The 23,818-nt window shown below is 46.2% G+C and overlaps 3 protein-coding genes across 3 annotated transcripts in view; 1 reads left to right on the top strand and 2 right to left on the bottom strand.

The window, feature by feature from the left end:
* Positions 1-11,515, bottom strand: part of LOC310835929 (FERM and PDZ domain-containing protein 3-like) — a 61,202-nt gene extending 49,687 nt beyond the window's left edge. Inside the window, exons 1-8 of the mRNA XM_083720873.1 lie at positions 11,390-11,515; positions 10,610-10,736; positions 9,785-10,046; positions 9,564-9,666; positions 9,293-9,338; positions 9,077-9,163; positions 8,611-8,718; positions 7,824-7,955 (exon numbers count right to left, since the gene is read on the bottom strand). Coding sequence (XP_083576999.1) covers positions 7,824-7,955; positions 8,611-8,718; positions 9,077-9,163; positions 9,293-9,338; positions 9,564-9,666; positions 9,785-9,932 — 624 coding nt within the window. The 5' untranslated portion in view covers positions 9,933-10,046; positions 10,610-10,736; positions 11,390-11,515. The remainder of the gene's footprint in view (positions 1-7,823; positions 7,956-8,610; positions 8,719-9,076; positions 9,164-9,292; positions 9,339-9,563; positions 9,667-9,784; positions 10,047-10,609; positions 10,737-11,389) is intronic.
* The window catches only part of LOC310835955 (uncharacterized protein), a 158,108-nt gene that overhangs the window by 128,465 nt on the left and 5,825 nt on the right, over positions 1-23,818 (bottom strand). The gene's annotated exons all lie outside the window — the stretch shown is intronic.
* Positions 14,544-20,629, top strand: LOC310836090 (gamma-aminobutyric acid receptor subunit beta-4-like). Its single transcript, XM_083721008.1, has 9 exons — positions 14,544-14,620; positions 15,545-15,633; positions 16,296-16,363; positions 16,703-16,923; positions 17,503-17,585; positions 17,929-18,066; positions 18,241-18,393; positions 18,941-19,158; positions 19,380-20,629. Exons 1-9 carry the CDS (start codon positions 14,547-14,549, stop codon positions 19,695-19,697), a joined length of 1,362 nt encoding a protein of 453 aa, XP_083577134.1. The 5' UTR covers positions 14,544-14,546; the 3' UTR covers positions 19,698-20,629.

Below are 23,818 nucleotides of genomic sequence, written 5' to 3'. Positions count from 1 at the left end.
AAGATACGGATAGGATTAAGACAGAGGTGAAGGAGATAAATAAAATACAGGAAGAGTTCCTGGATAGTGTGGCGATGACTCAAACGAGACAGAAACAATCAAACCTGAAATTTAGGGGGATCCCTGAGGAACCAAACGAAAATATAAGATCTAAATTGGTTAGAGAATTGGCAGCTTGGCTAGATATGAAGGAAGAAGACATAGGATATTCAGTAGCAAATATTTTTCGGATAAAAGCAAAATCAGCCAAATCCAGAGGGAAGAAACTGCCAGGAGATGTCCTGGTCATGTTTAACTCTCTGGATATGAGAAATGAAGTACTAAAGTTAAACTACAACCAAAAACTATGTATTGAGGGAAAGCCAATTATTATATTTAAAGAGATTCCTTCGAGATTTCTTCATAAGAGAGATGTTTATAAAAAACTAACTAACCAGTTGAAGAAAAATGGGATCCAATATAGATGGGAATTCCCGGAAGGGAATTGGAAAAATTTGCAAGAAGATATGAGAAGGAACTGGGAAGGTTGGGAGGGTGGGAGCCAGAAGGGGAGCAGACGGGGGAAGGGAGGGGTGGAGGTGAAGGAAGTGGAGAGGGAGAAGGGGAGGCAAACCTAGGAGAAGAAAAAGAAGAGGAAGAGACAGATAACAAGGAACAGTAGATTTAACTTAGATTCAACCAGTTACTGATTGTATACTAAAAATGACTTTAAAAATAATCTTGTGGAATGTGAATGGGCTCAACAATAAAAATAAAAGGAACCAAATTGCTCATGCATTGCTTAAAAAGAACCTTGACATAATCTGTCTACAAGAAACTCACGTAACAAGAAAACATAAAAGTGTGCTGGACCCGGGGGTAAGGTACCGTGGGCGTAAGCAGAGTCCACACGAAGAGGGGCGAGGTCCGAGGCGGAGAGCCGGGCGGGGAACAGGAACGCTAGAACAGGAGGCCGAGCAGGGAACAGGAACACCGGATGGTCAGGAACAGGAGGCCGAGCAGGGAACAGGAGCACCGGATGGTCAGGAACAGGAGGCCGAGCAGGGATCAGGAACACAGGCAGGTCCGAAGCCAACAACGACATTGCTCCCGCAACCTGGGGCCGGGCTGACTGGGCTTTTATCCTCTTCTAAGGCCAGGGGCGGTCCCGGCCCCCAGGAGCCCCGCCTCCTCTGACCTTAAGGCGAGCACTCCTCCTGGGAGCAACCAGTTCCCTTCGCCTCTCTGCCCTAAGCCTCTGCAGATCAGGAGAGGCCGAAGGGTTACTGGGCCCTGGAGGAGGCTCACCTGTAGCCACTGAGTCCTCAAGCCCCTCTGGGGCCAGAAGGGTTTCACCTGGGGCCAGCTCCTGGTGCTCTGCCACAGGTGCAGGCTCTTCAGCATCTAGGCCTTGCCCCAGTTCAGCCGGCTCTGGAGGCGGGGACTCCTGTGCAGGCTGGGATTCCTCTGGTTCGTCCTCTGAATCGGAATCCCAGGCCATCACAAAAAGAATCTTAAGTAATAAGAGATTAGGGTTGGACTTTGTAGCATCGGACAATGTCAAGAAAGGAGGAGTGGTATTATATATAAAAGAAAAATTTGATCCAAAATTAATATATAAAGACGAAGAGGGGAGAATGATAGTGGTACAGATCACCCATCAAGGAGAAAAGATAACTGTGGTTGGGATATATGCACCCAATGACAAAAAGTCAGCATTTTATTCTGAATTAGGTAACAAATTGTTAGACTGGATGGACCAACAATTGATATTGATGGGGGACTTTAATGGAGTGGTTTTCCCAAACTTGGATAGATCAACAAGAAAACAGGAAGTGAAGGAGGGAAAACTACCGAAAGCCTTCTTCGAATTAGTGGAGAATATGGGACTAATTGATGCTTGGAGATTTAAAAACCCTACTATAAAACAGTTTACCTTCTTTTCAAATCCAAATCAAAGCTGGGGGAGAATAGACCAAATCTGGATTTCGAAGGAACTGACGCAAAGAGTACTTAAGTCTGAAATTCTCCCGCAAACCTTATCTGATCATAATCCAGTATATATGGAGGTAAAAGGAAAAGATTCTAGAACATTTAGATGGAAAATGAATGAAAATCTGTTCAATGATCAAAAGATAATAAATAAAGCAAAAGAGACAATTGAGGAATATTTCAAGTGGAATTTGAATAAAGAAACATCTCTAGAAATGGTGTGGGACACAGGGAAAGCCGTTATGAGAGGCTTCCTAATTCAGAAAAATAGCATCTTAAAAAAGAAAAAAGAGAAAAGGAAAGAAGAAATTTTAATACATCTCATGGAGAATGAAAGACAATTAACCATTAAACCAGGAGCTGAAATAATAAAACAAAATATAAAGATGCTACAAGCTCAATTTTCCATGATAGTGAACCAGGAGATTGAATGGAGGATCAAAATGATGAAACAAAAGAACTTTGAATCTGCAAATAAGATAGGGAAATATCTGGCGTGGCAATTAAGAGAGAGGAAAAAACAAAACACGATATGTAAGATAAGGGATGGAGAGAGGATAGTGGAGGACCCAAAAGAGATAAAGAAGATATTTCAGAAATACTATAAGGAACTATACAAAAGAGAAAAAGAGATAGATAACGAGATAGAAGATTATTTAAAAAAATATCAACTGCAACAGATCACGACTGAAGAAAGAGAATATTTAAATCAGACAATTACAGAGGAAGAAATTAGGAAAGCAATAAAGAAAATGAAAATAGGAAAAGCGCCGGGGCCAGATGGTATCTCGGCCAAATACTATAAAATATTAAGTGATCAACTTTCCCCAGTGCTATGTGAAGTCATGAACAATGTACTAAAAGAAGGGAGAATTCCAAATACCTGGAAAGAAGCGTATATTACCTTAATCCCTAAAAAAGATACAGATGGCTTAGAGGTGAAAAACTATAGACCGATCTCATTATTAAATAACGACTATAAACTATTCACAGATGTGTTGGCGGAAAGATTAAAAAAAGTGCTAAATAAAAGAATTCATAAAAACCAAACGGGTTTCCTCCCGGGGAGACAACTGAAAGATAATGTAAGAAACGTGATAGACATTATTGAATACCTGGACTGTTGAATAGACAAGCAGGCGGCGCTGATTTTTATTAATGCTGAGAAGGCATTTGACAATGTCTCCTGGCGTTTCATGAAAGAAAATTTTAAAACAATGGGAATTGGTGAAGGATTTAGAAAAGTTATTGAGGCTATTTACCAAGAGCAAAAAGCCAAACTTATAATAAATAATAATATATCGGAAGCCTTCGATATTGCTAAAGGGACCAGGCAAGGCTGTCCCTCATCCCCTTTGTTATTTATAACAGTGTTGGAAGTGTTTAATAAAAGGTTAAGGGAAACACCGGAGGTCAAAGGAATTAAGGTAGGAAGTAAGGAATTCAAAATAAAAGCATTTGTGGATGACCTGATATTAACATTGGAAGATCCAAAGAACAGTTTACAAGAAGCCCTACAGAAATTAGAAGAATTTGGAAAAGTGGCAGGTCTTAAGCTTAACAGGAATAAGACTAAAATGATAACAAAAAATATAACTAAGGAAGATATAGTAGAGCTAGAACAAAAGACGGGAATTATGGTTGCTAAGAAGGTGAAATATTTAGGAGTGTGGATCACACCAAAAGATATAAATTTATATAAAGATAATTATGAGGCTACGTGGAAGGGTATCAAGAAAGACTTAGAAATCTGGGAGAGACTGAAACTTTCCTTCTTAGGGAGGATATCGGTTATCAAAATGAACGTTCTGCCCAGAATGTTATTTCTGTTCCAAACTATCCCAGTAATGAAAGGATTAAAACAGTGTAAAGATTGGCAAAGGATCTTGGTGAGATTTATTTGGCAGGGAAAAAGATCACGGATAAAAATGAAAATACTGGTAGATAAAAAAGAAAGAGGGTTTTTTTCTTTACCAGACCTGAGTCTATATTACGAAGCGGCTTGTTTAACGTGGGTGAAAGACTGGATAAAGCTAGAGAATACTGATATCTTGGATTTAGAGGGCTTCGATAACAGGTACGGGTGGCACTCGTACCTGTGGTACGAAAAGGTGAAAGTTCATAGAGGCTTTCTAAATCACATAATTAGAGGATCATTATTTCAAGTATGGGAAAGAAATAAGGATCTGCTGGAAAAGAAAACCCCATGGTGGATCTCACCAATAGATGTCCTAACTGTCAAAAAAATCAACATGGAGGGGGGAAAAGCCACCTACGAAGAACTTATCAATAAAACTGATCAGGGTATAAAACGTAAGCCTTATGAGGAGGTAAAGAACGTACTCACGGGGTGGCTGCAATATCACCAAGTGAATGAATTGTTAAAAGATGATAAAAAGAAACTGGGATTTGAAGATAAAAAATCTAAATTTAATGTGGAAGTCATAGAAGGTAAAAATAAAACACTATCTAGGATGTATGACCTCTTACTGGATTGGTATACTAAAGACGAAGAGGTGAAGGAGGCCATGACAAAATGGGCTATAGATATCGGTCACAATATTGACTTTGTAAAGTGGCAAGAGATGTGGAACGTAAATATGAAATTCACGGCGTGTACGGCACTAAGGGAAAACCTTTGGGAAATGATTTATAGGTGGTACCTCACGCCAGTGAAATTGACTAAGATTTATAAACTGAAGACTAAGAAATGCTGGAAATGTGGAGAGGAGGATGGTGAGTTCTACCACATGTGGTGGACATGCAGTAAAGTAAAAGGCTTTTGGGAACTGATTTACAACGAACTTAATTTTTTTTTAAAATATACTTTCCCCAAAAAAGCCTGAAGTTTTCCTGCTAGGAATAGTCGGCAAGGAAATCAAAAAAGAGGACAAAAAATCTGTTTCTATATGCCACAACGGCCGCTAGAACTATGCTAGTTCAAAGTTGGAAAATGGAGTTAACACCTACTATAAATGACTGGCAGATCAAGATGATAAATTATGGTGATCTAGCTAGAATAACAGGAAGATTAAGAGACCAGGATGACCAGAAGTTTCATGAAAATTGGAACAAATATCTAACGTATATAAGAGACAAGTGTAGAACTTTGATGACTCTGGCAGGGTTAGAATAACTCTAACAGTGTTTGGCAAATATGTAAAGGAGATAAAACATGTGACTTTAGAAACTATCTGATACTTACCAATGAAGTGAAGGGAAGTCCGAGGCTTGGCAGAGCCCAAAATAATTGTGTAATATATATATGACTCTTGTAACGGCTATGTTATATGCAATTTATGTAATCTAGATTGTATATATGTATAATCAATGAAAAACCAATAAAAATTTATCTGGAAAAAAAAGGAAGGAGGGAGGGAGGGAGGGAGGGAGGGAGGGAAGGAAGGACTGAGAAAAGGAGGAAGGCAGGGATGAAGGAAGGCAGGATAGAGAAAGGGTGGAAGGGATAAAGGAAGGAAGGAAGGAAGGAAGGAAGGAAGGAAGGAAGGAAGGAAGGAAGGAAGGAGGAAATGAAGGACTGAGAAAGGGAGGAAGGGAGGGACGATGGAAGGAAGGAAATAGAAAGGGTGGGAGGGACAAAGGAAGGAAGGACAGAGAAAGGGAGGGAGGAAAGAAGGAACGAAGGAAGGAAGGAGGGAGGGAGGAAAGGAAGGACTGAGAAAAGGAGGAAGGCAAGGATGAAGGAAGGAAGGACGGACAAAGGAAGGAAGGAAGGTAGGAAGGAAGTAAAGAGAAAGGGAGAGAGGGTCTGGCAGGGCAAGAAGCCTCGAATAAAATTTAAGATATTAACTGATGCTAAAGAAGTAGGTGGATTTGCCCTGCCAGACCTCAAACTTTATTATTAATCAGCCGCTTTTTGCTGGCTGAGAGAATGGCTGCTTCTTGAAAATACTGATGTGTTGGACTTAGAAGGTTTCAACAATGTATTTGGTTGGCATGCATATCTGTGGTGCAATAAGGTCAAAGCACATAAAGCGTTTAAAAACCATATTATCAGAAAAGCACTGTTTAATGTTTGGATAAGATATAAGGACTTGTTAGAAAATAAAACCCCAAGATGGTTGTCACCAATGGCTCAGAAAAAGCTCAATATGGAGGCCAAATGGCCGAAATATTGGGAAATTCTGGAACAAGAGGGAGACAGATTAAAACTGCAGAGTTTTGAAAAATTAAAAAATAGAGTGCGAGACTGGCTCCATTACTACCAAATAATGGAGGCATATAATTTGGACAAAAAACTTGGCTTCCAGGTGGAAAAATCAAAATTGGAAACAGAATTGTTAGATCCCAAAGTAAAGAATTTGTCAAGAATGTATAACTTGCTGTTGAAATGCAACACTCAGGATGAAACGGTGAAATCTGCTATGATTAAATGGGCACAAGATGTTGGACACAACATTATGTTTGCTGACTGGGAACAGTTATGGACCACAGGTATGAAGTTTACGGCATGTAATGCCTTAAGAGAGAATATAATGAAAATGATCTACAGGTGGTACATGACACCAGTCAAGCTTGCAAAAATTTACCATTTGCCTGATAATAAATGTTGGAAATGTAATGAGACTGAAGGTACATTCTTTCACCTTTGGTGGACATGCCCAAGGATTAAGACTTTCTGGGAGATGATTTATAATGAAATGAAAAAGGTATTTAAATATACCTTCCTGAAGAAACCAGAGGCCTTTCTCCTGGGCATGGTCGGCCAATTGGTGCCAAAGAAGGATAGAACTTTCTTTATGTATGCTACAACAGCAGCAATAATACTTATCACAAAGCACTGGAAGACACAAGATTTACCCACCCGGGAAGAATGGCAGATGAAGTTGATGGACTACATGGAACTGGCGGAAATGACTGGCAGAATCCGAGACCAGGGAGAAGAGTCGTGGAAGAAGATTGGAAAAAATTTAAAGACTATTTACAGAAACATTGTAAAATTAATGAATGTTAGAAGGATGCTGGAATGAAGTTATATGGCTTTAGCAGAAATGTTATAAAGAATTAAGTAAAAATAGATTGTTAATGGGCCAAAGGGGGGAAAGTAAGGTTAGATTGTGTTAAGATAAATTATAGGACAAAAACCGAGAAAGATGGAAAGGATTTGCTGAAATAGCTAACTGAACTAGAATACAAAAAAGGGAGGTGTGAGGAGGTTGATGAAACAAGTAAATAAAAGATAAGATATGGAAATATTGGATGTGTTTTTAATTGTTTCTGTTTTTGTTTTGTTAAGATAAGTAGTGTTTTTTGTTTTCTTTTTTATGTATTGTAATGTATTGTTTTGTTTTGTTTAACTTTGTTTTTTTCTTCTTTCTGTAATCCTTAAACTCTTAATAAATATTACTTTAAAAAAAAGAGAAAGGGAGAGAGGAGCAAAGGAAAGAAGGAAAGAAGGTAGGAAGGAAGAAAGGAAGGAAGGACAGAGAAAGGGTGGGAGGGACAAAGGAAGAAACGACAGAAGGAAAGAAGGACAGAGAAAGGGAGGAAAGAAGAAAGAAAGAAAGAAAGAAAGAAAGAAAGAAAGAAAGAAAGAAAGAAAGAGAGAGAGAGAAAGGGAGAGAAGGACAAAGGAATGAAGGAAGAAAGATGGAAGGAAGGAAGGAAAAAGGGTGTGTGGGGCGAAGGAAGATAGGAAGGACAGAGAAAGGGAGAAAAGAAAGAAGGAAGGAAGGAGGGAGGAAAGGAAGGACTTAGAAAAGGAGGAAGGAAGGAAGGAAGGAAGTATAGAGAAAGGGAGAGAGGGGCAAAGGAAAGAAGGAAGGAAGGAAGGATTTCAGAGCTCTGGCAGTGGGGTTTGACTAGATGACCTCTGCTCCCTCCTGACTCACGTGGGTCAAAGGCTGCTTCTCCTGGAGGAGGAGAAACTGGTTGCTCCGCTGGGGGCTGCGGTATTCCAAGACGAGGGAAAAATGCTCAATCAGCCTGAGGGAAAGGCGATCCTGGAGGGTCGTTATCACTTCCTGGTAGTGGGGAGAGAATAGCATTTTTGAAAAGAAAAGGGGGGGAGACAAATCCCTTATTTACAGAAGGTTTCAGCCTTGCTGGCATCACCTTGATTCTGACAAGCAGAGGAAGGTTTTCTTTTTGGAATAATCAATTTTTACAGTTTTATAAAAAATGACTGATTTGGTTCTACTATTAGAAATACATAGACTGATAATTATGAAATTATTGTGAGGTTTAATAAGTTAACTGTTTGTATTTGGACAACTGTTTTGCTCTACTTTATTGGCAGGAGAAAAAGTATCATTTCCTTAATAACAACTTAATTAACTCAAACAATAACATGATAGCATATGTATCTATTTTTGTTAACTGATTTGGTTAAACAATAAAAAAATAAATAAGACTGTCCTAGCACACATGAAAAACTTAAAACAAATCCTTCTTTCCTGATGTATTAAGAATTACGATGTATCAAGAATTAAGAATGTAACTTCAATAGAATTAAATAAATAAATAAAATAGAATGTAAATTAAATACATTCCGTTGGACTAGAATGTAACTTAAATAGAAAATCTTTTTTCCTCCAAAAGCATTTTACAAGTCATTAACCACTAGGCACTGCTTCCCAGCCCCTCACTCTAAGCACTAGGCGCTGCTTCCCTTTCTACCTTGACAGTGGTGCGGCTGTCAAAGGTGAAGGACTTGACCTGCCCGTTTTCGAGGAAAACCTTCAGGACGTTGGGGATGAGGAGGAGGGCTTCCTTCTTCAGCATCTCCTGCGAGTGGAAAAGCAGAGGCTGGCAGACAACTACTACTACTACTACTACTACTAATAATAATAATAATCAACTACCAGACTTTTAGAAGACATCTGAAGGTAGCCCTGTTTAGGCAAGTTTTTAGGTTTGATGTTTTATTCTGTTTTTAATCACCCAGCTGGATGGGCCGAGTATAAATAAATTGTTGCTGCTGTTGTTGTTGTTGTTAATTACTTACACCTTGCCCACCAGGCTGGGCCTCCCCAGCCACTCTGTGCAGCACATTAGCTATCTTGAACAAGCCTGAAGAGGCGACAGAGACATGAATAAAGGAGACAACCACATCCCCTCCATTACAGAACTTTCCAGAACTCACCGGCTCTGGCTCCGAGAAGCGCACCTTGGCAGGGTTGGACCTCAGCTTGGCCTTCTTTGCAGCGCTGATGAAGGCAGACTTGGGCGACTGGAAGGGGAGAAGGAAAAGACGGGCCTTGTGGGAGATGTTGGCCGCCTTCCAAGATCTCAGCCGAAAAAGCAGATTCCCGACTCGCCGGGGGTGGGGGTTGAGATGGATGACCCCCGGGGGTCTCACCTGATGGGTTTTCAGCACGGTGAAGATGGTGGACTCCCTGGCACTTCTGCAGTGGAAAAGGAACAAAGGAGACATTTAGGGTTTCCTCAAGATTCCTGCCTCTCCGGGGGTTTGGACTGGACGACCCTCGGGGGTCCCAGCTCCCCAGGGTTAAAATTCCTCCAGAAAGAATCCATGGATTTGTAGAGGAGGCAGGGACCACCGCCCTTAAATTTCAGAAGGGTCACCCAGTCCGACCAGCGTATCTCAAACCCGCTTCCTCCTTCCTCACCTCACAATTTTGATGAATCTCTCACGGGCGATATCACTCACATCTTTGTCACCGATGGCCCAGATCTGGTCCCCAGGAAAGAGTTTGTCCTCCGAGGGTCCACCTGCCAAAGGAAGGGGCAGCTGGTGTCTGTCGGGGGGAGAGAGACCCTCAGTGTCTTCTAGTCCAACCCACTTCCAATTCGATGACCTGACGCTGAGATTCATCCCCAGAATCCTCACCTGCCACCACAGTATGCACTACCACAGGCCTCTCACCACCGGCCACAAACCCGAACCCTCCGTCCGGGTGGCGCTGGATCGTCACCTGTTGAAAGGCCTCGGAAGGCAGCGGTCCGTATTCCATAGCACCCCAGCTTTCCTCTGGCATCACATCTCCAGCGGCAGGAGAAGACAGGATTCCAGGACGCAGGGAGGGAAGAATCCTTTCCTCAGTCTCTAGCCTAATGCACAGAGTCTGGGATGCCAGCAAGGTTGAACCTTTCTGTACAAAAGGGATTTTTATGATTCCAAAAAAGGAAATCTAACCCCATCCCCTATCCATAACCCCTATCTCTCCCCCAAACCCCCAACCTCATCCCTAACCCCCAACCCCTATTCCTATCCTTAACCCCTATCACTATCCCTATCCTCAGCCCCTAACCCTTTCTCTTCCCTGCTTTTGGCCTTCCTGGCCTGCAAAGTTGGCATCAATTTGCACATTGCATTTTCGCCAATCGTTCGCCAGGCCTGGCATTTTGCTTCCTTTGCCATTTTGTAATCAACTGCAATTCCATAATTGATTTCATTTTTATTTATATTTTAAACCAGAACCATTTTTTTAATTTGTCAGGACACAGCTTTTTCACAAAAGGCCCCCCAAATAATGCAAACGTAAATGTCCAGTTAAGGCACCACCTCTTTTAACATTCAAAATAGAGCTCAAAATAGAGCTTTTAAAATTATAATTCATCGTATTTTAGCCAACGATTGCAGCTTGTCTTTGGATCCAGGAAAATCTGGCAGCAGGGCCCTGATCCTGTCTCAGAGGAGGAGACCCCTACTCACTGTGGGTGGGATAGATGCCCTCCAGCCATGCCTCCTCCTTTTCTCCTGCCAGAAAGAAAGGGAGGGAGGGAAGAATTCCGCAGCTGCTGTGATTGGAATATGAAAGGAATTGGCTGCTGCCCTGTTCCTATAGGAAGGGATGAGAAGAGAGAGAAGAGAGGGATAAAGGAAGGGAGATTTGAGAAGAGAGAGGGGGGAAGAGAGAGAGAGAGAGAGAGAGAGAGAGAGAGAGAGAGGAGTCCAGGGAGGAAGAGGGAGGGAAAGAGAGAAGAGAGGGACAGAGGAAGGGAGATGAAAGAGAGAGAGAGAGAGAGTGTGTCCAGGGAGGGAGAGGGAGGGAAAGAGAGAAGAGGAAGGGAGATTTGAGAGAGGAATGGAGAGCCAGAGAAAGAGAGGAGAGAGGTGGGGAAGGAGAGAAAGAGAGGGGGGGAGATGTGACCCCGGAGGGAGAGGAGAAAGAGAGAGAGAGGAGAAGGGAGGGGGGAGAGAGAGATGGGGGAAAGAGATAGAAGAAGGGAGATTTGAGAGAGGAATGGAGAGAGAAAGAGAGAGAGAGAAAGAAAGGAGAGATGGGGAAGGTGAGAAAGAGAGGGAGGCCTGAGATTCATCCTGCATCGGCATGACCTGTTTTTGACATCGACATCATCATCAACATCATGGCGTTCCTTTGGCCCACCAAGCTTGTAACTCCATCCAAAGTAGCATCAGCGGTCCCTTCCCGCCCTATTATTATTCTCCCCTTCTCTCCTCCCCCCATTTCATCCTTCTCTCCTTCGATACCTTCCTCTCCTTCCTCGGATGTCGGGTGGTCGGTTGGAGATTCCTGGACCATTCACGGCGGCAGGGATCTCAAGAGAGAAGCCTGGAATCCAGTGAGGTGACACTAGTGGTTCCCCTAAACCCCGAGGTCCTTTTCACACGTGCTACGAGCAGCGGGTCAGACTGGATGATCCTCGGGTCCCTTCCCAGCCGACTGTTCCATTCTCCCCGCAATCGCTGGTGCAGGGGAAAGGGTCGAAATGGACTTACCCGATTGGTAGGGGGGGTCGTTTTAAGGAGATCTTCGGGGGCTATCCTGTCCCCCAACTGCCCCAATGGGGGTCCCCTGCGCCCCACAACCGTCGCCATCCGTGGCCCCCAAAAAGCACGAGGCGAGATGGAGCGCCGGGGCCGTTGCATCCCCCTTCGGGAAGACTGGGGGGGGGGACCAGAGGGATTTGCCCGCTTGGGGGGGGGACACCTGCCCCCCAAACTGCCCCCTTCGTAGCCCCCCAAGCGCATGCTTTGGGCTACGTGACCGCGCATCCTTCGGAAAACGGGGGGCAGGAAGAGGGAGGGAGCCGTTTTGGGGAGCATTAGAAGGAGAACTTGGGGATCCCTCGACCTGCTCCATCGGGAACCCCAAAACCAGAAGGGGAGGGCGCACCCCTGGGGCGAAAGCAGCCCCCTCCCCAGTTTTTTTAGAGGGGTCGCGAGCCTTACCGGGACTCTCTGCGGCCCCCCGAAACCGGGGCGGGAAGACGAGGGGGGTGGACAGCTCCGGCCGCGCCGGCGCACTCGCGGAGCTCGTCGTCACTGCAGCAGACGGGAAGGGAGGGGGGAAGCGAAGAGGGAAGGGGCGCCCTAAAAGTCATCCAGACTGACCCCCCTGCGAGGCGGGAAAGGGAAACGGAGCGCAGGATCCTTGAATGGGGGAGCTAGAAGGGAGCCCGAAATGACATCCAGGCAGACCCGCCTGCAATGGGATCTAGAATGGGGGAGCCAGAAGGGAGCCCCTACAATGCAGAAGAGAGCCCTCTTCCTTCCTTCTTCTTCGGGTACAGGGTGGTTCATCATTATCATTATCATTATCATTATCATTTATATATCACCCTATACCAGGAATATAATCGTAGAATGGCAGAGGCGGAAGCGGGTCAGAATAGATTACCCCAGGGACCCTTTATCCTCTCTCTCTTTTCCCCCATCCCTCTCTTCTCTCTCTTCTTTTTCTGCTTCTTTCTTTCCCCTTTCTTCTTTCTCTTCCCCTCCTCTTTCTTTCTCCTTCCCTCTTTCCCCCATCCCTCTCTTCTCTCTCTTCCCCTGTTTTCTTTCCCCTCTTCTCCTTTCTCCTTCTCTCCCTCTTTTTCTCTGTCTTCTCCCTCATCTCCCCCTCTCTTTCTCTTCTCTAGCTCTCTCCCCCCCCCCTTCTCTTTGTGTCTCCCCGCCCCCCCATTGTTATTCTTTCTGCGCTTTAGGGACGATTTCCCTTTATTTTGGAGGAGGGAAATTACATTTTTTTCTTCCGGATTATCATTTCCTTTATTTTTGGGGTTCTCCCTCCCCCCCCCAAACCGCTCTTCCTATCACGTGATTCCTTCTCCCTCCCTCCCTCCCTCTTCTCGGTAAGGCGGAGCGCGGAGCATCCTCTGCAGCGGCCGCCGGGCCAAACAGAGGCGAGGGCCTCCCTGCGCCCCCCCCCTTCCAGGAGCGAATCCCACCCCCTCCCCGGCGCCCCCCGAGCGCGGATTTCGAGGCCTGTGCGTCCTCCCCCCCCCCCCGAAAACGCGCTTTTTTACTCATCCAGACGGATCCGGCTGCGACCCCCGCCCTACGCCACCCTCCGGGAACGCATCGTCGACCTGCGCCCCCCAAGTGCGGGTATCTGCGCCCCCCCCCCAAGGCGTCGGGAGGAACCCCCTGAGAATTCGGCCCGAGTGAGGATTTCGCGGCCTGGCTGCTCCCCCACAAGAGCGCATCTCGCGGCCGGAGATATCCAAGGATCCGGCCTCGTCCTCCTCCTCCACCCCCCGCCCAAACCGGATTCCACCTTTTTCCGGGGGTGGGCGCATTTCCCGCGCAGCCGCCTTCCTGAGCGCAACTTTCACCTTGTCGGATTCGTCCCTGGTCCCGCCAATTTCGCCTCCCCCCCCCCCAGCACATTTTCCCACGCTGTGCGCAGACTCTCTTCCTGCAAAGGCGCATCTCCTCTCCAAAAACGGCATCCTCTCCTTGGAGCATTTCCACGTCGGCGCGCAGCTTCTTCTCCTCGGATCCGGCCCCGGTCCCGCCATCCTCGCCTGCGCCCCCCGAAGGCGCATTTCCCACGTTGCGCGCAGATTCCATTGGCGGCCTGTCCTCCTTCAAAAGCAGGATCCTCGGGCGGCTTTTCCTGGGCACATTTCCACGTTGGCGCGCAGATTCTCCTCCTCGGATCCGTCCGTGGTCCCGCCATCCTCGCCTGCGCATTTCCCACCTTTGGGCGCAGTCTCTCCCCCAGCGCATCCTTCCCGTGGGCCGGAGCGTCTCCATTCGCGGACTGCGCCCCCGACAGCGCATTTCCTGCTTTTGGGCGCGCAGCCTTTCCTCGCATCCCTCCTTCCCGTTGGCCTGCGCGCCCGCCCATCCTCGCCTGCGCGCCGGACGGCGCATTTTCCTCCTGACCGTCTCCAAAAAGCGCGTTTTCTGCATTTGGGCGCAGCCTTTCCTCGTCTCCCAAAAGCGCATCTCCTTCGTTGACGCGCAGCCTTTCCCTGTCTCCGCAAGCAAGAGCGCATCATTCCTGTTGGCCAGAGACTCTCCGTCGGCGGCCGATCCTCCCTTGCGCCCCCAAAAGCTCATTCCCCACATTGGGGTGCAGCGTCTCCGATTGCGGCTTCCGGACCGCAACTTCCGCGTCCCGCCATCGTCTCCCGAAGCGCCTTTTCCACACGTGCGCCCGCTCGCCGGAGACTCCGTTGGCTCCTCTCCTCCGCCACCCTGCGCCCAACCGGAGCGCTTTTCTTCTCCCGTCCGTTTTGCGCCATGGCGAGGCTGCCGGGAGGAGCCTGCGCCGGCTCCTGCTGAGCGCCGCTCTTCGATTCGGATTTCCATTCGCTTCAGGTGAACAGGCCGGCCCCACCTCTGCCCCCACTTTGGGGGTGCTGCCCCCCCCACCCCGACCTCCCACCTCTCGGAAATGCAGAGACTGCACCGCGGCGCATGGGCGGCGCTGTGTCTCCTCCTCCGCTGCTGCTGCTGCTGGGCGCACAGGTAGATTTGGGGGGCTCATCTGGGGTTTTTGGGGGGGCGGAAAAGTCGCAAGGGGCTCCCCTGGGGGGGGTTGGGGGCGGACACAGAGCGGGGGGGGACTCACCTGGGGTTTTGTTTAGGGGTGCACAGGTAGTTTAATCTGAGAGGGGGACTCCCCTGGGGGTTTGGGGGGATGGACAGGTAGCAGGGGTTACCTTAGGGGTTTGGGGGGCAGAGAGGTAGTGGGGGCTCACCTGTGGGGGGTTTAGGGGGTGCACAGGTAGGCGAACCTGAGAGGGGGGCTCCTCTGGGGTTTGGGGGGATGAAAAAGGTAGCAGGGCTACTTGTGGGGTTTTTAGGAGGCACACAGGTAGGTTAACCTGTTGGGGGCTCCCCTGTTTGGGGTTTTTGGGGTCCCCTAGCTCCCCCCCACAGAATAGGGGAGAGACCCCTTCCAATTGCCATGAAAAGCATGATGCCCCCATATTTCAACCACCCCAAATTTATATGAAATTTATATAATATATTATATTATATTGGGGTGCCCAGCTGGAATTCAGGGGGGCAAGTTTAAAGGAGGCCATGAGAAGCATGATGCCCCCAATATCTCAAATGCCCCAAATCTATATGAACCCCACAATATTTTATTCCGGCTGGACACCCCAATAGAATATATGAAGGGGCCCCCAAGTTTATTGGGGCTCCCAATATCTTCTCCCAGCTGGGACCCCCAATTTCTTATCAGCTGGGCGCCCCAATATAATAGATTCGGTGGCAGGTTTAAATGATGCCATGTGGGGCCCCCATGTTTTAATCCAGCTGGGCGCCCCAATATATGAAGGACCCCCCAAATGTATAGGGTGCCATGTGGGGTGGGGCTCAATGGGGACCCCCCAATATTTTATCTCAGCTGCTTGGAGGACAAACCATGGTCTTGTTTTGCAGCCCCTCCACTGGCAACATCTCGGTGGTCAAGGACATTGTGGACAAGCTCCTCAAAGGCTACGATGTCCGCCTGCGGCCCGATTTTGGAGGTAAGGCAGCGCGGTCTAAAGGTTAGAGCATGAATCCAATTGATAATAAATCAGGTAATCAATAATAAGCCAGCTCATAAATTAATAAATGATGATCTATTATCAACTTTTATTATTTTCTTATTAATCTATGGTTCATTTTTATTTCGGAGGTAAGGCAGAGGTGCCTAAAGGTTAGAGCATAAATCCGATCGATAATAAATTAGATAATTAATCATAAATAAGAAGTTAGGTCATAAATAAATAAATAAATGATTATTTATTATCCCCTTTTATTATTGCTTTTATTATTTTCTTATAATCAATTGTTCAATTTGCTGTCATTCCTTATTGACTTTTAGCCTTTCCTCATATTCTAAAGTTATGATTTTTTTTTTAAATTTTATGGCATTATTATTTATGACTTTATTTTATTATTTCCTTATTGTTTATTATCTCATCTTCCCATTGAGGGTTTGATTTTATGGTTTCATTATGTGATCGTTTCATCACCAGTCAAAAAATTAACCGATTATGAGTTTCATTAGCAATTAATAATTTTATTACTTTCTTTTAATATAATAATAATCTATTATTAATATAATATAATATAATATAATATAATATAATATAATATAAATCTGTTGTTTTGTGTTTTGTTGTTGTTGTTGTTACTATTTCAGGGAACCCTGTGGTGGTGGGGATGAGCATCCACATCTCGAGCATCGACCAGATTTCCGAAGTCAACATGGTAAGTTGGACGAACTCCCGTCGGGTCCAGATTCGAATCCTGAGGGAAAAGTTGGCTTTCCTGCTATCGTTTCCTCCTATCCTATCCTCCTTTATTCTTTCTCTCCTATCCTTCTCTCCTTCCATCTTTCAATTTCCCCATCTCTCCCTCTCTCTCTCTCTCTCTCTCTCTCTCCCCCCCCTCCGCCAGGACTATACCATCCCCATGTACTTCCAGCAGAGCTGGCGGGACAAGCAGCTCGCCTAGGGCGACCTGCCTCTCCACCTTCTCTCCTCCTATCCTCTCATCCTTCTATCCTTCAATTTCCCCCATCTCTCTCTTTCTTTTCTCCTCCTCCAGGACTATACCATCACCATGTACTTCCAGCAGAGCTGGCGGGACAAGCGACTCGCCTATGGCGATCTGCCGTTCAACCTGACACTCGACAACCGAGTCGCCGACCAGCTCTGGCTCCCAGACACCTACTTCCTGAACGACAAAAAGTCCTTCCTGCATGGCGTCACCGTCAAGAACCGTATGATCCGCTTGCACCCGGACGGCACTGTCCTCTACGGCCTGAGGTGGGTGGATATTAACAATATTAATCACCAATAATCAAGAACCAATTCGCTCCGGCCAGTTCGTTATTGCAAATATGGTCAATTAATGGGTGGTTTTGTTCTCGCCTAGTGATCACCGCGAAGTGGGTGATAATCAGTTTTTATTGGGTGTATTGATCAATATGGGCGATTATTAATGGACGAGTCATTATTAATGAGTGGATCATGTTTAATGATTATTAATGGACGGATCATGATTATTGGATGGATCATGATTAATGACGACTTTCGTCCTTGCATAGTGATCATGGTTAAATATTATCAATTTTGAGACATATTGATAGTCCATAAAAATTAGCGATCTGATAAATACATATTCATTTATACTTAGCAATTAATAGTCCATAAAATTAACCGTCCAATTAATACTTATCAATAGGCAAATTTAGAGAAATATTTGCTGGTTCAGACATAGGACCAGGAATATCATCCAAATAGGGGTCGAACCCCACCCCAATCAATATATAGCATTCCCCGCGTCCGTCAATCAGTGATCCCCATAATGGATCCCTGGAATCCACTCACGCTCTCTCTCCGCAGGATCACGACAACCGCTGCCTGCATGATGGATCTCCGGAGATACCCCCTGGATCAGCAGAATTGCACACTGGAAATTGAGAGCTGTGCGTATCATTCAATGAAATTAAATTATTGCTTGTTAATTGAGGAATAATTAAAAGTATTATCCAGGAATAACTTTAAGGCAGGAATAATTTTAAGGCAGGGTTAATTTTAAACCAGGAGGATTTTAATTGGGGAATAATGTTAATCCGGGAATAATGTTAAAACAGGATTAATTTTCAACCAGGATTAATTTTAAGACGGGAATAATTTTAAGACTGGAATAATTCTGATCTGGGAATTAGAATTAATCCAGGAATACTTTTAAACCAGGATTAATTTTAAGACTGGAATAATTTTCAACCAGGAATCATTCTCATTATTTCTTATTTTCTTTCCTCCCAGACGGCTACACTGTCGATGACATTGTCTTCTTCTGGCAAGGAAACTCTTCGGCCGTGACAGGGATGGAGGTATTGGAGTTGCCCCAGTTCACCATCATTGAGCAGAAACTGGTCACCCGTGAGGTGGTCTTCACCACAGGTGGGTTCCCCCTGTGGGGCCATCTAGTCTAACCCCCTGGCCGAAATCCCAGGGTTGTTGGGCACACCATGATCCTCCAATCCACCCTTCACTGAAGATACCAGAGATGTCCCCACCAATTCACCTGGATCCTGGATTCCTGTCCAGTTTGACCATCTCCTCTTTCTCCAACAGGGTCCTACCTCCGCCTGTCGCTCAGCTTCCGCATCAAGAGGAACATCGGCTACTTCATCCTGCAGACCTACATGCCCTCCATCCTCATCACCATCCTCTCCTGGGTCTCCTTTTGGATCAACTACGATGCTTCGGCCGCCCGGGTGGCCCTAGGTGAGGAGATCCTGAGATCTTGCTCTGCGGTCCTGCTACCAAGGGTCCAAGTGATCCTCCCTAAATGCAGGACCCTCTTGACATTCATTGGGTTGAATTCAGGTGAAGTTGGAGAACCACCAAGCCCCTGAGAACCTTCTCCCATATCCTGGTGGCAAGCTGGTGGTCCACCAAGACCCTAAAGGTCCACCATCCTTCTATCGGTCCATCTGATTTTCCTTAAAGGCAGGACCTGACCTTGATCCCATTTGGTGAAGTGGTGCCCAGTTCTCCGACCCGTTAAGGTCATATGGAATCCAGATTCAATATGAAATTGTTGGATTTCCATGGATGTTTTTATATATCCGTCTTCAGTCATGACATTGATTGATTTCAGAGTATGAAAACATTTGATTTCAATATATTGGTCCCATCCTTGGATATTACAAAAATATTTTGATCGTTATCGTGACGGAGGTTTGAATTATTGTGCCTTCCCCGTGCTGTAATTCCCAGCCACCCAACTAACCCTGTTTCTTCTCCCACCCCCACCCGCTGCGGCACCCAGGGGTGACGACCGTTCTGACCATGACGACCATCAACACCCACCTCCGGGAGACGCTGCCCAAGATCCCGTACGTCAAGGCGATTGACGTCTACCTGATGGGCTGCTTCGTCTTCGTCTTCCTGGCACTGCTGGAATATGCCCTGGTGAACTACATTTTCTTTGGGCGAGGGCCCCGCCAGCAGAAAAGACGTGCCCGGCACCTGGAGCCCCGGACTCAGGTGCGAGATTCCTGCCTAAAAACCGAATGGGGATGGGTGATCCTCGGGGGCCGAATTCGAGGCCGAGATCCCTGTGGATAGGGATGGGTAAACCTCAGGGTCCTGGATTTGAGGCCGAGATCCCCGTGGGTCAGGATGGGTGACCCTCAGGGGCCCGAATTCGAGGTCGAGATCCCCGCGGGTTGGGATAGATGACCCTGATCTCCCTTCTCTCCTTTCAGCCCGACCCATACGGCAACCTCCTTCTGGCTGGCGTCTCCGACAGCAACTGCCCGCTCTTCTCCACGTCACCCTCGCCGGACCTGCGCCCCTGCGGCCTGCGCGGGTTCGAATCTTCAGGCACTGCCCTACACTCCCGGAAGGCACCTGCCTGCCGCGCCGCCCGAGCCAACTGCCGCCTGCGCCGGAGGTCCTCCAAGCTGAAGCTGAAGATCCCTGACCTGGCCGACGTCAGCACCATCGACAAGTGGTCCCGGGTTCTATTCCCCATCACCTTCGGCTTCTTCAACCTCCTCTACTGGTTGTACTACGTCAACTGACATCCAAGAGGGAGAGCGCTGGGTGCCAGATTCGGGTCCTGCCCCCACCCCAGCCTTTCCTCCTCTCTGCTTCCCATTCGTCCTGTCCCCTCACAGTACCTTCCTCTTCCCTTAAGAGTCACTTCCTGTACGCTCTCAGGAACTTCCTGTTCCCTTACGGGCCCTTCCTGTTCTCTCACAGCCCCTTCTTGTTCTTGAACAGCCCCTACCTGTTCCCTCACAGTCCCTTCCGGTTTTACCCCTTCCTGTTCCCTTCAATTCACTTCCTCTTTGCTCTCAGGCACTTCCTGTTCCCCCACAGTCCCTTTCTTCTCCCTCATAGTCCCTTCCTGTTCTCTCCCAGTCACTTTTTGTTCCCTTAAAAGTTCCTTCCTGTCCCCTCACAGCGCCTTTCTGTCCCTTCCCTGCCCCTTCCCTCCCCACTTCCTGGCCCCTTGCAGCCACTTCCTGTCCCAAATCAGCCATGGAGAACCCACTGTTTCAAGTAACGGAAAACGAGGAACAAGCCACGCCTCCTAACGTCCAGTTCTTTCTCTTCCTCCTCCTCCTTGGACCAGCCGGGCTTCCTTCCCACCGGCCACTTCCCTTCCGTTGCTTCTGCCATTACAGGTTCCGGCGGATGGACTTTTCCGGAACTGACTTGAACCGAGTTTACAGTTTTCTACCTACCTAGCGACCGACCGACCAATGGGATCTCTCCGTTCTCACGTTTTGGGTTTTTTCCCCTTGTTGTTCTGGGAGGGATTTGGGGAAAGTGCTCCTGAGCGTGTGCAGAGTTCCTTTTTTTTTCTAAGCAATGTACATGAACCTTAAAAAAACACATTTTGAAAACTGTTCGATATCCATCGGTTGGGAATCTTTCTCATCTCTTCCCCGTCCCCCCTTATGAAATCAGAGAATTTCACTTTAAATATACGGCCTTAGAAGAAAAACAGCAACCGGTGTCCGTTTCTTTTCTTTCAAAAATAGGGCTGAGGGGATATGTTTTATGACAATAAAACATCATATATCATGTCATATAGATATTAATTAGATCTAATTTACATTTATATGATATACACACAGACATTTCATTATTGATATATTTTTATATTATTGATATATATTTATATTCAATATATTATTAGATATATATAAATACCATAATACCATAATGACGTGTTGCATAATACATCACATATTTATCTTTTTATGGTTTTATATATATATGAATCGGCAAAAAAAATGCAACCACTATGCTGTGAAATATAGTTGTATATATCATTAATTAATATTTCTATATATATTATTTTTACATACCATTTATATTTATAATTATTTTCCATGAACCACCCTGAGATCTCCGGGTATATCACGCGCACACACACACACACACACACACTATTATATCATATGTATCATATATCATAATGTATTTCTCAATTAGCTATATAATTTCTATTGATTTGCATCTTTCTAACTAACTACCCATATTTACAATCAACTCCAAGCGACAATTTTTTTTACTTCTAAAATAAAAAAAGAAACAGGAGGGGAAGTGTGTGGCTTTTCTCGGGGGGGGGGAGGGGAGAGAAAATTGTGATTTGTGTGAGAAATTTAAAATAAGCGTCTATCATTAAAATTACAAATAAATTAATAAATTTTCCATCGAAGAGCAGAGAAACGAAGAAGCTGCAGACAGGATTCGAACACAGAGCTGTGGACAGGAAATGGCTGCAAGACATCTAAATAGGCGACTCTTAACAGCATTTCATGGTAGGATTTCATTCCCCCAAGTCGTTTCAAAAGCAAAATCATTTCAAATCGGAAACTGAAATTAAGGCATTTAATTGGAGACTGTCAATCTCCAAAATCATCATTTCAAACATAAAAAGGACATTTTATAGAAATCATCAAAATCATTTTAAAACCGAAAGGAAAGGAATACATTTTATTTGAGGCTTTCCATCACCTTTTCCGTAACGTTTAAAGTAAGGTTTTCCGTTACTTTAAAACCCATGCATTTATTGAAATTATTAATTAATCTTTAAATTTAAAAATTATAGAAATGATTACATAATTTTTAAATTTAACAATCAAAATGATTAAATTATTTTTACGTTTATCATTGAAATGATTAAATGATTTGTAAATTCAACAATTAAAACCATACTTTTCATAATTTCTAGCCTTCCAACACCACACAGCCTTGAAAAATCTTCCCTCCCAGAAGAAAAATCTCCCTTCAATTGTATTGGGAAACCTAATTTGCATATAATTTTTATAATTTGCAAAGCAAAGGTAGGATAGAAAGACTATTAAGAGATTCCTTCATTCTTGGCTACTGCATGCTTCAGCCGGCTTCAGGGAGGAACTCCTGCAGGTAGGTGAAGGCTGCTTTGGACAGGTAAGTCATGGTGCTGAAGTGCCCGCTGGGGGTGCTGTCGTAGAACAACATGCACATGCCCGTGGTGGGGTCCCCTCCAGCATGGCATCATCCGCACCCAGGACTTTCTGCATTTGGGGTGGAAAAGGAAAGAGGAGACGAGTCAAGACCAGAGAGCAGAAATCGGTGCCGTGATCCCACTGCTAACACCAATGTCACCAGCATAGCTGCTCCGTTTTTCCGGGAACTGTGCTGTGGGGCTGGGTGATCAATCAATAAATCACCCCAAACATGTGCAGAAAATCAATAAAGTTAATTGGCCAAAAATACGGGTGAGATGTCAGCATTCAGCGCCGTGATCCCACTTCTAAAACCAATTTCATAAGCAACGCTGCTCCGTTTCCCTGAGGACAGTGCTGCAGGGCTTGGGCGATTGATCGACTGCCCCACCCAAGGATGTCCACCCTCACCTGCTCCTGGCAGAATGCTTCATCCGCCATCTTGATGATGTTGTTGATGCCGACGAGCCTCCCAGTGCCAGCAAAGTTGACCTCAGCCAACAGGGTCAACACCCAGACGGTTTCCACAAAGAGCTGCTGGTATTATGGCTGCGGGATCTTGTTCAGCGCTGACTCAACGCCATCGACAAGCTTGATCTCACCTGGCATCAGGATTTGAACCCGGGTCCAGTGGGAAACGGTAAAGAAACCAGGGGAGGCTCTCCTCTCTCTCATTCTTGCTCTTTTCATCTCTCTGTTTTGATCCCACTTTTTTATCTCTTTTAATCCCTCTATCTCTCCATGTCTCCTTTCTCTTTTTCTCTCTTTCAATCTCTCTCTCTCTCTCTCTCTCTCTCTCTCTCTACATCACCATCTGTCTCCCTCTCTCTTTCTCTCCCTCTTTCAATCTCTCCCTCTTTCTCTCCCTCTTTCAATCTCTCCCTCTTTCTGTCCCTCTTTCAATCTCTCCCTCTTTCTCTCCCTCTTTCAATCTCTCCCTCTTTCAATCTCTCACTCCTTCCTATCTCCCTCCTTCCTATCTCTCCCTCCTTCCTTCCTTCCTTCCTCCCTTCCTTCCTTCCTTCCTTCCTTCCTTCCTTCCTTCCTTCCTTCCTCCCTCCCTCCCTCCCTCCCTCCCTTCCTCCCTCCCTTCCTCCCTCCCTCCCAGCACAGTTTGCACCTGCCAACCTGCACTCCTTGCCGGCCTCTGGTCCCAACGCTCCAGCTACTGGCAAGTACCCGGTGGCTCTGCCGGAGAAATTTGATGGAACCCCAGCAAACTTCCCCATGTTTCTCGCCCAGGCCAAGCTGTACATCCAGGAATATGCCCAGAACTTCCCTGACTACCGCACCAAGGTACATTTTCTGATCAGCCTGCTGAAGGACCGGGCGGCCAGATGGGCGCTGCTGCTGCTCCAGCAAGATTCGCCCCTGTTGACAGACTATACCGGGATCTGCAATCACCTGGAAGCGGTGTTTGCCAACCCTCAGGAGAGTCAAGCCATTTGGGCAATCCGGCGGTTGAGACAGGGCAAGTCCACAGTGACCACCTATGCCACGGAGTTTCAGCTGTTGGCTCAGGACCTGACCTGGAACGACTCCGCGCTCCGGGACCAGTTTCTCGAGGGGCTCTCGGATGAGATACTAGACCAATTGGCCACGTTAGATTGCCCAGCCACTCTGGACACCCTCATCCAATGGAGCCTGCAGGTAGATGACTGTCTGGAGGATCGTCGCCAGGCCCGTGACCACAGGCA

Source organism: Podarcis gaigeae (genome assembly GCF_964106915.1).
Source record: "Podarcis gaigeae genome assembly, chromosome: W".
NCBI classification, from domain to species: Eukaryota; Metazoa; Chordata; class Lepidosauria; order Squamata; family Lacertidae; genus Podarcis; species Podarcis gaigeae.
The sequence above is the reverse complement of the archived record's forward strand: the minus strand, read 5'-3'. Positions and strand labels throughout refer to the sequence as shown.

What these genes read in the sequence shown, in the direction of transcription:
- LOC310836090 (XM_083721008.1), top strand. Translation starts at nt 14,547, where the DNA reads ATGCAGAGACTGCACCGCGGCGCATGGGCGGCGCTGTGTCTCCTCCTC. An exon ending in ACTGTCCTCTACGGCCTGAG is followed by an intron (nt 16,924 to 17,502) that starts GTGGGTGGATAT and finishes CTCTCTCCGCAG; the next exon opens with GATCACGACAACCGCTGCCT. An exon ending in GGCCGCCCGGGTGGCCCTAG is followed by an intron (nt 18,394 to 18,940) that starts GTGAGGAGATCC and finishes TGCGGCACCCAG; the next exon opens with GGGTGACGACCGTTCTGACC.